Source organism: Diceros bicornis, chromosome 25 (genome assembly GCF_020826845.1).
Source record: "Diceros bicornis minor isolate mBicDic1 chromosome 25, mDicBic1.mat.cur, whole genome shotgun sequence".
Classification (NCBI taxonomy): domain Eukaryota; kingdom Metazoa; phylum Chordata; class Mammalia; order Perissodactyla; family Rhinocerotidae; genus Diceros; species Diceros bicornis.
In genome coordinates, this window is record NC_080764.1 from 35,652,660 (window position 1) to 35,667,425 (window position 14,766).

Genomic DNA, 14,766 nt, shown 5'->3' on the forward strand with positions numbered 1-14,766 from the left:
TCCTCTACCCAGCGGTAGAACCAGTTCTGGGATGGAGATTCTTGATTTATGGTATTTACTTATTTCTGTGGTTTAAATAATCCCACAATGGCCTATTTCAAGGTGCCAGTGTGAACTGAGTTGGCTTACCAATTTTGTGAAAATTTAACAGTTGGCTTTTATGAGCTAGAACAAGCTGGCTCCGGCCCACCATGGCCTCCACTGTTCTACCATAAAACCTAATATTTAATTTATTTATTCTACCTTTTTTTTTCTACAAATAGTTGTTAGGCACTTAGTGTTCTACAGTCTGTGCCATAGCACTAAGCATTTAAAAGTTAGTCTGTTGACTATGTAAATATATATAGTTATATATATAGTTTCTAGCACAGAGAGCTCAGTCTAGATGGGGAGACAATAAAATACAGTTTTAGTGGGGCCATAATAGCAATAAACTCAGGGTTTCATACAAAGGAAACTTAAACTATACATGTTAGGTCATAAAAAATTTTTGATGATGGGGCCGGCCTGGTGGCTCAAGCGGTTAAGTGCGCACGCTCCACTGCAGCAGCCTGGGGTTCGCCGGTTTGGATCCCGGGCACGCACCACCACACCGCTTGTCAAGCCATGCTGTGGCAGCGTCCCATAATAAAGTGGAGGAAGATGGGCACGGATGTTAGCCCAGGGCGAGTCTTCCTCAGCTAAAAGAGGAGGATTGGCAGATGTTAGCACAGGGCTGATCTCCTCACAAAAAAAAAAAAAAAAAAATTTTGATGAATGAATGAATAAATGATTACATATATGTTTGGATGTACGTTAGACATAGAAGTGTTCACCCTAGAAGAAATTGTCTTCTTTCGTAGAAGACAATGAAGATAAGGTAAAGGTAAAGAGATATCTGAGATTGAAGAAATTCTCGATCATGTCATTAAAGGAAGAAAAGTTGTTGCTAAGCATAAGTAAGAGGCACTAGAATGAAGTTAAAAAAAAGAAAGGGAATTCTAGTGGTTTGGCGACAGCTGCTTAAGGAAACCTTGGGTTGCTGCATTTATTATTAAATATAAAACAAATATCACTTAATAATAAATTATTTTGTGCTTTCCACAGATGAAAATAATCACTTGGTAGTGTATATTTTTCGAATTTTGATTGGAATTGGATCTGCTACTGTTCTTCTTTGTCTCTTGGGTTATTTGGGAATTTACAATGAAATCAGATGGCTCCTAATTCTGGTACGTATGTCATTTCAATAGCCTGAATTTGTATCTTCAGTTTTCTGTGTCCAAGTCACACAAATGGGCAATAATGATTTATGTCACCATAACATTGCGGTAGAGTATGCCCTTGGGAGTAAGGCAAATAAAGTGCCCTCTCCCAAGAAACTTTTCTAGGTAGAATTTTCTTGGTGAGTTTTCCATGGATCGAATCTGGACTTCAACACTTGCACACTTAGATGTTAATTTTCAACACAGAGTCAATAGGAATCAGTGTCCTAGGGTGAACTACAATTAACCAAACTTGAGAATCTGAAGACTAAAATCGGAATAAAGTGCGTTGGAGTCAATAAGCAATGCAGATTAGCAAGGAAAAGGATACATGTCCTGTAGTCAGCACATTTTATCCCTGTGGGCATGCCGTGTGGGAAGCTAACTTATAGCTGAGATCACAACTTACTGTTTAACAAAGAGAAATATAACTGCTGAGAGGACCAGACGCTGGCATCTGACTAGCACACGCTCTCTCTCTAGGCATGTAACATGAAAAGATAAATTGCAATCAGGATTATAGACCTGGACCTGAGCCATTTACCGTACTTGTGGCAGATATGGATCACAATTCACAGACTCAGATGAATTATAGCTTTTAACATTTTCTTTAAATCAAATCAGTTCAGTTCTAATTCACAGGCACTCTCCTGTCAATCAGATAGGAATTCAACTTTAGCTATTGTGTCTTTTGCCAGGAAGAATGCAGAGTTGCTTAGCTGTTATGTAGTGCTGAGAGTCTGGGTGGTCACTCAGGACACTGATTATCAGTCTACACTGGTTACCATGAAAGCACTCACTTTCCTGGCTCACGTGGTCCCTTCAGGTCTACTCATTGTGCTGTTTGAATGGCCTAGAGTGGCAAAGGCAGGGCTGCTCTTCATCCAGTATATACCAGTTCAGGCATATCAGTGGAACCCTTTTGTGAAGGATTTGTAGCTATTATTTCAGTTCCTTCCCTGCAGTACTCCTCCCTTGAGACATCCAACCACACTCGCCCAAGACACAACAATTAAAGGAGCCACACGTAACGTAGGGATTAGTTGTGGCCTATTGTTAAATATTGCTACCTATTATTATTTGAATATTACCCCTGGCAGAGGCATTTTAGGTAATGCTAGAAACCACACTTGCATTTCCCTCTGGGGTCTTGCCACCTCATCAGGGCAAAGCCAGAAAGCCAAGTGCTAGTCCCTGTTGCTCTGGGAACCCACACCTCTAGGATCAGTCTCAGAATCTTTTTAGTCTAAAAAGAGACCTCACTCTCTCTTCTCAAAGGCTCAGCCTCTCTTCTCAAATCTTATCTTACTCTTCTTCCAGGACACTTAGCATAATTTTCTCATTGGGCTTCTGATTTTAGATATGGAAACCAGGACAGAAATGGCTTGCAGGAAATTTTTGATTGTTCTCTTTGCCAAAAATCCCCATTTAGGCAAGAGGGACATAGAGCCTGCTACCAGTATAATGTTGGGGAATGGGACTGGGAAGGAAGGGGGAACCTAGAGGGAGAAAAACAAAAACATCTTATAAGTTTCCGCCTCATATGATTCAAGTATTAATGGCCTCCGACTGAGAAAGCCTGGTAGACCCCATCATAAAGAATATACATGATGCTAAGACTTGACAGCTTAGATCCTAAAGCCAAGACACCACTCTCCCTTCTGGTCACTCCATGGAAGGGGACTGCTACTTTTTGTAATCATGACGCTTCTGCTATTCTCCTCTGAACTTACCAATACTTTCCTGATGGACACATTTTTCCTTTAACCATGTTAATTCAAGTTATGGGCAGTCAAGTTATGAGTAAATGTCATAGGCCTTACTGCTATTCTGTGGCTTAAAGGTGACTTTGCATACCCCTACTCTAATCAAATGATATTAGTTCTGCAGTTTAACTCATCAGAGCAATTTTACTTCCCTCTTTTAAAAGTTCTTAAGCAGTATCTCACTGTGCTCTGTAAGTGCTAATAACACATAAATACACTGAATTTTTCTTATTACTGTAAACATCTAACTGCTGTTAAAAGATAACTTTCAAATGTAAAATCATGACTCACATATATGTAAATGAGCATGTCAAAGAATTTATTTAAATAAGTAATTAATAAGGGAAGCAGTAAGAAGTAACAACTAGTTGAAATGAGAATTAGATTTGTGGAGATTTATATACTCTATTATTCATTTGTATTTCCGTGAATAGAAATCATTTGCATTGCTATAGACAGGAAACCTTTGTATTACTATTGGAATTCTCTAGGTTAACTCTACAGAATTGAATACAGTGATAGCTTAGTCAAAAGTAATGTTTCATACCCCACATGAGATCAGAAACCTGATAGGATCCACTAGACAACAACCAGCTTGCCATTAAAAAGAAACCCAGTAATTTTTTTTATTGTGTAGCAGAGGAAGAATATTCCTCTACCCTCTAGGTTCTTCTGGCTGGTCTAAGAATTAAAGTGACATGAGACAGAATAACAGGAGAAAATGAAACAAATTTAATATCATGTATACATGGGAGAAACCCAAGAAAACTGAGTAACTCACCAAAATGGCCAAAGCCACCACCTTAAATACCATCTTCAGCTGAAAACAAAGGGGGATGTTGGGGGTAATGATTTGAGGCTTCAAAGAAGAGGAAGGCAATTCACATGGAGGTGGAAAAGCAAATGTTTGGTAAACAAATGTTTGCTATGCCTTGCAGAAATAATGGGACATGGAGAGGACTTGGATCAAGTGGGCCTTCTAGGTTACTCCCTGTCTACCACACCTAGTTCATATTACAATATAGTTATCTATGGCAATAGCTCCTTCCTGGAGCAGGCCTTCTGTCTTAAATTCTTTTAGGTAGTTAGGGGGAAAGTCAAAGTTTCTTCCTGAGTCTTGTTCTTAAAAATAATCAAGCCAAAGAGACACATTTTGGGGTGGCAAATTCTGATCCCTCACAATTGTTTTGCACAATTTTTCCTGCCTCTTCCAATCTCTTATTAGTGAAGATTACGTGAGATATTGTATATAGAAGTATTATAAATCTAAACTTCTAAACAGGTCTAAAGACCAAATTTTTTTTTTCCTTTTGTGAGGAAGATCAGCCCTGTGCTAACATCTGCCAAGCCTCCTGTTTTTTTTTTTCTTTTTTGCTGAGGAAGACTGGCCCTGAGCTAACATCTGTGCCCATCTTCCTCCACTTTATATGGGACGCCGCCACAGCATAGCTTGCCAATCGGTGCATCGGTGCACGCCCGGGATCCGAACTGGCGAACCCCGGGCGGCTGCAGCGGAGCACGTGCACTTAACCGCTTCTGCCACCAGGCCGGCCCCTAAAGACCATATTTTTATCCCTAAAATTTTTGTCTCTGAAAATAGGAAATGTAATTCATGTCAATAAGCATTTTAATGGACTATTTTAAAGTATTAAATTTTTAAAATATGTGAAACTAAGAATACTAACAGTAAATCATTCTTATATTTTTAGTTAGTAAAATATTTAGACAGCTAACTTTTTAAATTATTATGAATTCTAGATAATATGTGTCACTATGTGCTGCTATGATGAAGAAGATTGCAGTGGCCATGAGTTTAAAAAAAATAGAAAATAGTCAAATAAGTGTGAAAATCATTTTATTTGGTTTTGGTTAGGAGTATTTTCAGTTTTCAAAGAAATAGTCCAAATGTACATACAGACTTAACTTTACTATTGCAGTTGCTTTTGTTATTTTCTCTTTTGTTTTTCATTACTTTTGCATGATGGAATAGTTTACATAGTAGGTCACCATTTAGTGAGTTCTCTAGTTTTAGCAGAATGGGGTGTTAAGTGGAGGTCCAGATAATTGAATTCCCCCATATAACAGTTTTAGATCTGAATGAAGAAGCATCATCAACAATTCCATTAGACCACATAGTCTGTTGAGGTTCTCATGAAGTACAGTCGGCCCTCCGCATTCACGGATTCCGCATCTGTGGATTGAACCAACCATGGATCAAAAGACCTACAGTGGTTGCATCTGTACAGACGTTTTTTTCTTGTCATCATTCCCTAAACAATACAGTGTCACAACTATTTACATAGCAGTTACATTGTATTCGGTATTATAAGTAATCTAGAGGTGATTTAAAGTATACAAGAGGATGTGTGTAGGTTATACGCAAATACTACACCATTTTATATGAGGGACTTGAGCATCTTCAGATTTTGGTACCTGCAGAGTCCTGGAACTAATCCCCCGTGGATAACAAGGGATGACTGTACTGTCACTTCTTTCTACTGTACTCTTATCTAAATGTTCATTGATTTTTTTTCTTTGCCTTTTGCTTTCAATAATTTTTTTTTTTTTTTGTTAAGGAAGATTAGCCCTGAGCTAACAACTGTGCCAGTCTTCCTTTATTTTGTACATGGGTTGCTGCCACAGCATGACTGACAAGTGGTGTAGGTCTGCGTCTAGGATCCAAACCTGTGAACCTGGGCCACCGAAGCAGAGCATGCCAAACTCAACCACTATGCCATGGGGCCAGCTCCTGGTTTCAGTAATTTTATTCATGTATATCAGGGCAGGAAACTTCAGCAATACCTATGTATATTTTAAGACTGCATATTTCATATGATATGCATTTTCCCATCATGGTAGCGTCTAAAAATATATTGGAAGCATAGTTGTAATCTCTTTTTTCTTATGTTTTAGTATGCAGTACTGTTGATGTGGGCCTCTGGTGTTCAGGTTGTACTTTCAGCACTCATCTTCACAAAGAAAGAGGAGGTATGAAACGATCATCCTTTTTTTTGAAATCTAAAGAAAATTGGATACTTTAGATTATTGAGACCTGTAAACCTATAGTAAAAGCTAAAGATAAATGTCTTTGAGGAAAACAAGATTCAATGGAAGTTTGTTATTGTTAGTACCGTCCAGTTGATTCTGACTCCTAGTGACCCTGTGTACAGCATAGTGGAATCCTGCCTGGTCTTTTGTGCCATTCTCTCATCTTCTGGTGCTAATTTTTCAGAAGTGGGTGGCCAGGTCCTTCCTAGTCTGTCTTAGTCTGGAAGCTCTGATGAAACCTGTCCACCATGGGGGACCCTGTTGGTATTTGAAACACCAGTGGCATAGTTTTCAGCATCACAGCTGCCACAGTATGACAACTGACAGACGAGTGACTCAGGCCGCAACAGGGAGAGTGCCATATCTTAACCACTAGACCACAGGGCGGCCTCAATAGAAGTACCAGAATTCTCTATAGGAAGGGGCCAGGGGACTGGAAGGGTGGGCTAGGAGAACTTTAACTCTGTTTGCAGAAGGTGGAGAATGTTGCTGTAAATAACAAAGTATGTGAGGGAAGAGGTGAGGATGCTAAGTGTGGGGAATCCAAATTGGCCCCCCAGCCAACCTGGCTACCATTACTGACCCAATCACTACAGTATATTCTATTTTTGTAAAGAAATACCTTTAGACTTGTACTAAGTTGAAATTTAGCAATTTCATTTAAATAAGATGTACTGAATAATTCATATATTTTGCACAGGTATGGTCGTGAGTGATATAATTAAATTAATTAAAAGAAGGTTTATATGTATCAAGTTCGGTTCAAAAAAGCACATAATAAATTGCCTAAAAAAACTTTTTGGTAATAAAACTTACCTATTACAGCCTACAGTTTCTTTTAATTCTTTAAAAAATTTCAGGGGCCGCCTGGTGGCGTAGTGGTTAAGTGTGCGCACTCTGTTGCAGCGGCCCGGGGTTCGGATCCCGGGCGCACACCAACTCACCGCTTGTCAAGCCATGCTGTGGCAGCATCCCGTATAAAGTGGAGGAATATGGGCACGGATGTTAGCCCAGGGCCAGTCTTCCTTAGCAAAAAGAGGAGGATTGGCGACAGATGTTAGTTCAGGGCTAATCTTCCTCATACACACACACACACACACAGACACAGACACAAAAATTCAGTGTTTCAGTGTAGTCTTTGTATCACAGGAGATTGTCTTGTGAAAAGATCATGGACTTGAAGTCATACAGGTCTGTGTATGACTAGATATCAACAAGCCATTTAACAACCCTAAGCCTATGTTTTCATCTGTAAAATACGGTTAATACCTTCTACCTTATACAGTTATCAAGTGACAATTTATAAAGTTCCTGTCATAGAGTAGCCGTAGAAGAGCTCTCTTCCTTCCCTTCATTAATTTTGAGGGAGTGCCTGATTAATCCCTATGCTTCCTAGCCTTCAGATTCTTTCTATATATAGACTCCTAAGTAATGACCAAACTTCAACAAAAACACCATTGCCCTCCGACTGTATTTGCTCTCTTGAGACCTAATCACCAAGGGCCTATTGTTGATGGCTTGGCATTTGGAGCTAAAATTTCTTCTGTCTACATCAAAACTGTGTGTGTGTATATGTATGTGTGTGTGTGTGTACATACAGCAGGTGAGTTCTGGAAAGCTGTTTCGGTGGCAAAGCACCAGGTCCCAACCCATCAGCCTCTAACTTTTGGACTTGGTGATAGAACCTGAATATAACAATTAAGGACCTTTAACACATAAATATAGTTTATCAGTTTCATTCCTATTTACTTAAGTATTATTCACATATTCTTCTCTACTTATTTTAAGAATAATAAGAACTACCATTTAGTAATAACCACCATGTGCTAGAGACTGTGATAAGCACTTTATAGACATTATATTATTGATTCTCACAACTATCCGTAGAGGTGCAGTATTAGTCTTACTTTCTAGAACAGGAAGGTGACGAGGTTGAGAGAAGAAAGAGTTGCTGAAATATGCCATGGGGAAAGGACAGAGCCTAGACTCGAACCCTTATTAACTGTTCCCAGAGATAACAGCTTTGTTTACATCAGTTTGTTTTCTACAAACTGGCTCTTACGAGCCTTTAAATCTTTTATGCCATTTACAGCATCTAACTCAGTGTTGGAGATGCACTAGGGCTTCAATGGATGTTTGTCAAATTGAGTATGTGTGAGGGAATTTTATTCATATAATAATCACAAAGATTATACATGAAACTCATTTTCCCTCTTATGTACTAATGTGTGATTCATATGCACTCTGGATCTCCCAAGTAATGCTTTAGAGAGGAAATGAGAACTTAAGTCTGCCCACTCCCCACAACAATGTAAAATGGAAAGACATCATTTTCTATTCTAAATGAAAATTAACTTAAAGAATAAGTGAAATAGATAACTTAGAGATCTAAATAACATTTTACATTATTCTCATCTTCTTAAGTATATTAAAACATAGATACATAAGTCACTGCATAAGAGTTTAACTTGTACAGATGTGTTCATTATTGTAGTATTCCCACCAGTTATTTAATTTTTGTTATTCAAAGACAGCATAATACAATGAGAAATCATTAGACTAGAATTCAAATGAACCATATTTAAAAGTATCAGCTCTTCTTCTTTATTCATTGTAAACAAAACAAATAATTAAATTCTCTGTGTATCTGTCTCCTTGGTCATAAAATGTGAATAATATCTGTCCTTTCTACCTTTTGGTATTTTTGACAACCAAAGTAGGAATCAGTTATGAAAGTCATATAAACTTTTAAATGCTCAAGTAAGTTTCTATTAAAATTTACTGAGCCAGCCCTGATGGCCTGGTGGTTAAAGTTCAGTGCTCTCACCGCTTTGAAGGCCCGGGTTTGTTTCCCGGTCATGGAACCACACCACTCGTCTGTCAGTTGCCATGCTGTGGCAGCAGGTCACATAGAAGAACTAGAAGGGCTTACAACTAGGCTATACAATTATGCACTGGGGCTTTGGGAAAGGAAAAAAAAAAAGAGGAAGATTGGCAACAGGTGTTAGCTCAAGTTGAATCTTTCCTTGCAAAAATAAAAATCACTGGAGAAAGCTTTAAAAAAAAAACTTACATCTGCAATGTCTAGATTTTAAAATAGCAGTTTTCCCCTAAACTTTCAGATCTGATTGTTTTTGTTTTAGTATTATGAAAGGATAATTTTTTTAATTAAAAATCATAATTCTTATAAAAATATATAATAGACACAGGCCAATGATTTTATTTAACATCTAATTAATGTAGGAACCAGTATGATATAAAATCTAATTCAAAGGAGAGTCCAAAGAGAAGACACTTGTAGCTATAGTTTTCTACAGCTTACAAAGTTGTAAAATTAGTTAAAAACTACGAAAGGTACAGACTCCCATAGAATCAGAGGACACTAGAGAAGGCCTAGTTTCTTGAAAAGATACTCAGTAATCTTTTTCGGTCCATTTCAAAGTCTTTCACAATTTTTCCTGAGGGTATAAGAAGAGATGTAGAACCCTTAGACATTCAGAAGAATAGCACATAGCTTTCTCCCTAATCATCAAATAAATCTAATATATTCTTCCTACAGATCACAATGTGAAAGACCAAATGCCTCAACACTCACTGAGATTGCTAAAAATAGTTATAAGGAAGAAAAAACAGTTATAAATAAGCAGAAAAGAGAAATTGACTTTGAATACTCTTTTATGAAGAACAATAAGGAAAGTTTCTATCAAATTTTCACTTTTAGTACATTTTTTTAACAGGTTAACCAAGTGTGGCATGAACAAATTGATTTAGTCATTTCTCAATATGGATCTAAAAATATGCCTGAAGACATACCCAAGTGGACTATTCTGAATGCTGTACAGAAAACAGTAAGACAAAATTAGCATAAAACTAAAAATTTGCTGTCAGAGGTGACCACTGTAGGGTAGGGAGAAGAAAGGGAAGCGCAGGGGATGGAGTGGAGGAATGAGAGGCTTTTGTAATTCTTCCAAACAAACTGGGTGGAATATCACTGTTCCCACTTACAAATCTTGAGTTTTATAACTTATATCTTTTTGTAACTGATATCTCCTTTTCTGGGTGAACTAATGTGCATTTTAACCTTGTTTCACCTGTAAAGGTGTTGGTGGTCTTCTGCCAAGTCGAGTAATCTGCCCTGCTGCACCTGGGCGGCGGGAAAAGTCCCTGCTGGCAGCAGAGTGGTACGGCCATTACCGTTTGAACCTGAATGTCAAGACTGCCATGCAGTAGCTGTGTGACTCTGGACAAGTAACCTTTATGACTTGAGGTTCCACATTAGTAAAATGGGCAGAAGAACCCCTCCCTCTGGTTGGCAGGAATAAATGAAGTAATATATAGAATAGATAGAAAGCCTTGGGTCTGGGACATAGTAAGCAACTAATATTTTTTAGCTAATGTTTTTATGATTATTATTTCACAGTTCAGATTGTTCTGGGCAGGGTAAGGGAATTGGTGTTGTCAACCAAATGGTTTACAGGACTAGATCAGCACCTGGAACACAGTCGGTGCTTGATGAAGAAAATAGCAAACATTTACATAGCACCAGGCCCTTCTGTAAGTGCTTTGCATATATTGACTTATTTAATCCTCCCAACCCAAGGAGGTAAAGAACTATTATCCTTGTTTTATACATGAAGAACAGAGAAATGCAGTAACTTAGTGTCACACAGCTAATAAGTGGCAAAGCCAAGATTCAATCCCAGGCAATCTAGCACTAGATTTTGTACTCTTAACTGCTACCTTAGATGCCTCACATAAAAATAGTTATTATTTTTAGTACAGTTAATAACAGAAATGCATTTTAGCAGAATTGAAATGTAATTATAAATGTTTTCACTTGTCTTATTTTTTCCCTGATATATGTGATCTTACATGTATTGCATTTTCAGATTGCATTATGACTGATAGCAGAGTATCGACCCTTCCTATGGTCATAAACTGATAAGCAGGAAAACAGTTCTATGTACAACATTACTACTATTAATGAGAATCCAGCTGACCGTTCCTAGCCATGAATATAATTAAAATAGTATATGTCAGTTTGACTGGTTAAACCAGCTTTCAATTTCCAAACTCTAAAGCACTATTTCAGTCATTCAACGTATCCAAGATTGTGCCAAGATTGTTGGTACATGTTGTAATATAGGCAGTACTGGTGTTATAACTTTCAATAACAAGTTTAGAAAACAATGAAATACTTCAACTTTCTCTTATTTTCTGGGTGACAAATATATAAGCTGATTCTTTCACATTCTCCCAACTCAACTTAATAAGAGTGGAAATGAGACATTTCTTAGATGTTTGATCATTTCTATGACAATTTGCCTTATCATCTTTTTTGGTTCTTTGTGGCAATTTTTCACACAATACAAAATTGAAAGTTAACATCTCACATTAATCCTAAGAAAATAGAAATAACCCTGAATCTGAATGTACATTAAACGCATATGGCGGTATATTCTGGATAAATATAAAGAGAACTGCTATGGGGTTCAGAGGAAGATATGGCTAAGGTGATTCTCTCTTCTATATTCTGGCCCTAAACTTGGTTTGTAGCTTTCGTATATCAAGTGTATCCTCCATCCTGGGCTCCTATAAGATAAATTCCGATGTAACAATTTCATCCAAATACAGCCCGCTTATATGAGTAGAGATCTTTAGCTCTGGTTAACATCAACAATAGCAGCCACAAAGTAAAGGATTAAACACATAAACAAAAATATACTGATTTGTTTATTCACTACATTTCAAAGGAGAATAACCTAATAAATTCATCACATAAACTGCTTTAATATGCATGGGAATCATATAATTGACTGCATTTTGAATATTTTATAGTAAAATTCATAGAATCTTTTTCCTAGTTACAGTGTTGTGGCCAACACAATTACACAGATTGGATAAAGAATAAGCATAAAGAAAATTCAGAACAAGTGCCATGTTCTTGCACGAATTCTACATTGAGAAAGTGGTTTTGTGATGAGCCACTGAATGCAACTTACCTAGAGGTAAAGATAAGTCAAGGCTTCTCCAAGTGTTTACAGTGCCTTCTTTTTCTTTTTTTTGCAAGTCAATTTAGAATTCTGAGCAAATTTTTATATAAAAACAATGTTATTCATGATGATAAGGTTCATAAGCTACTTCACTAAATTGAACTCATAATTAGGTGAATTGTAGTATTATTTCAGGTATATAATAAATAAATTAAATAACCTTTCTGGGAGTATGTGATGTAAGTGCTCCTAGAACTTGGGATACCATCAGCCTTTCTCGCCAACGCTCCTTCCCAAATTCCTGCAGAGAGAGGACGCACTTTTGGCAAAACTCTGGTGTATAGGGTTGGTAAGTGAGTTGCAAGAGTAAAGAGCATGGGGATTGGCAAAAACTGAAGGGTGGGGACCCCAGCAATGACAAATGTGGTGTTAAGGTAAATGTGGCAGAAGCAAGAGTAGAGGTTCATCTGGAGCAACTGCTATTTATGGGGTGTGAACCATTGATAAACTAGAGGTTTCCAGCCCAAACCTTCTAATACTTTGTATAGTTTACATACGGATGTTATTCTAACTTCAATAAATCATTATTAAATGATTATGTATATTTCAATTACAAAATTCATTCGTAGATAAATAGAGCATTATGCTTTTTAAAAAACTTCTTCTATTTGAAAAATAATCATTTTAGGTGGTGGTATATATCCTGCTGAGTTACAATAGCCTGCAGAAAACCAAATCCCTCTCAAAACTTAATAAATTTCTGATTTCAATTACATGACAACATCTTAGCAACTTTAAAAGTAGCAGCTGAGGTGTCCTGCTATCATATGAAGCTCCCTAGACTAAAAAGTCCAGTCTCCAGTTAGACATTGACTTGCTTTTTAGACTTTGGTAAATTACTAATCTCCATGTCTCTTCTTCTTTGTAATACAATTATGTATAAGAACATTTCCATCTCCAAGTCCATCTAAGTAATTTCTTTTCCTTAGGGTTGTGAAAATAAAATCAACATATGGTATCATGCTAATGCTTTAACATTAATTGGAATTAACGTTGGACTTTTGGCTTCAGAGGTAAGCTTTTGTTCATATGTTTAAAGATAAAAAATATTAAGTATTGACTAAAGAGAATAAACTGTACACAACCAGGTGGAGACCTAATTAGACAAGTTAATCCAATAGGAGCCAGGACTTGGAGACTCTTCAAACCCGGCTGAAGTATAGGTCCCAGCTGGAGGTGATACGCCTAAATCAGCCAAGTGGTTGGAGCCTGTTAATAAGTGATCATCCTGGCAGGTATTGATTTCATTGCTTTGTGATATAAAAATAATACTTCATATCTCGGCAGTGAGAGCACCCTGTTGGGCAATCTGCAAGTTGGCAAATTTCTGAAATCTAGGCAGGTGTTTGACATTAGTAAATCTACTCATATACTCAGATTCAGTCATATACTCATTCGTTCATTCAATACATTTGGAGAGGGAGAACATATACTGTGTGTCAGGTACTGTATTTGATGCTGGAGATACAATGGGAAGCAAAATAGACATATTCCATGACTTTCAGGATGCCACTGCAGAATTGAGATTCAGAAGCAGGACTTCATTCATTCTTCAGTCTCATTGAAGACTAATGAGAGTAAATGAAGGCTATGGATTCAAAGAAACTGTGAGAGTGGATAGGTGATTACAGTGTAGACTGTAACATTGGAATGGATTTATAATGCATAGTTTGGCCAGAATAGGACACTGAATTTAATTTTATGTTGATCCACAAGGGCACTGACCTAAATTTCCACAAATTGTTTTCAACTGGTAGCAGTTTTAGTCTCAGAATGGTGGTAAGCCAAGACATTCTTATAAGCATTAATATCATTCTTTTGAAATGTTTATTCTCTATTGTGTTATGCTCAGGGGGGATGGTAAGACAAGACTGAGGAGGGATGGTATCTGTGCTGCATTTTATCCTCTGTCCTTTACACACCACCTTTCATGATCCTATGCCAAAAAGAGGCAGTTTTGTAAGACTTGTGAAATAGAAAGTTGAGGAACAAACACAGATCAGCAGTTCATTAAGCCATCCGATGATAACCCATGTGATTAAAATTGAACAGTCTATTCCTTAGTGCCCCCTATAAATGAACTTGGTGACACCTGGTTTATTCTAGAAGACTCACTCTGCAGACTTCTCATTAACAACCATATGTACCTTAGTCTGAAATTTCTCACCCTCTTTAATCCCTTTTCCCTTTACAGTATGCATTTTGGTGATCATATAGAAGTGTTAACTTTACAAATTACGCTTATTGATTATATTTTGATCTTTTATTCTTTCCTTTTCTTCCAGGTTTTGCAAGTCTCATTAACTGTTTCTTTCTTCAGACATATCAAGAATAGAATATATGCAGAAATGTGATCTTTGGATTTTAATTCATCCAGAAGAAACCAATTAATTCTCAAAATAATCACATGTATTCTTTTTTATTCCAAAATAAAGTTTTGAATTACATTAATTAAGTTTAGCGCTTATTGAAGTCATTGGTTATATGCAATATAGAATTATTGAATATTATAATAAATTACTCCATGAAATTTTCATTAATTTGGCTTTTCAGATATCAAATTCTGTAGTTCAGAACTTTACGTTGACTTATTTTCCAAATTCAGAGGATATTATTGCATATACTGAATTCAAAATCTGGTTAAGTATCACCATA

The 14,766-nt window shown here is 37.0% G+C and overlaps 1 protein-coding gene across 1 annotated transcript in view; it reads left to right on the forward strand.

Moving 5' to 3' along the window:
- TSPAN19 (tetraspanin 19) overlaps positions 1-14,516 on the forward strand; it is a 38,227-nt gene extending 23,711 nt beyond the window's left edge. Inside the window, exons 3-8 of the mRNA XM_058568799.1 lie at positions 1,087-1,211; positions 5,924-5,998; positions 9,796-9,906; positions 11,923-12,066; positions 13,041-13,124; positions 14,397-14,516. Coding sequence (XP_058424782.1) covers positions 1,087-1,211; positions 5,924-5,998; positions 9,796-9,906; positions 11,923-12,066; positions 13,041-13,124; positions 14,397-14,465 — 608 coding nt within the window. The 3' untranslated portion in view covers positions 14,466-14,516. The remainder of the gene's footprint in view (positions 1-1,086; positions 1,212-5,923; positions 5,999-9,795; positions 9,907-11,922; positions 12,067-13,040; positions 13,125-14,396) is intronic.
- Positions 14,517-14,766: the final 250 nt, after the last annotated feature.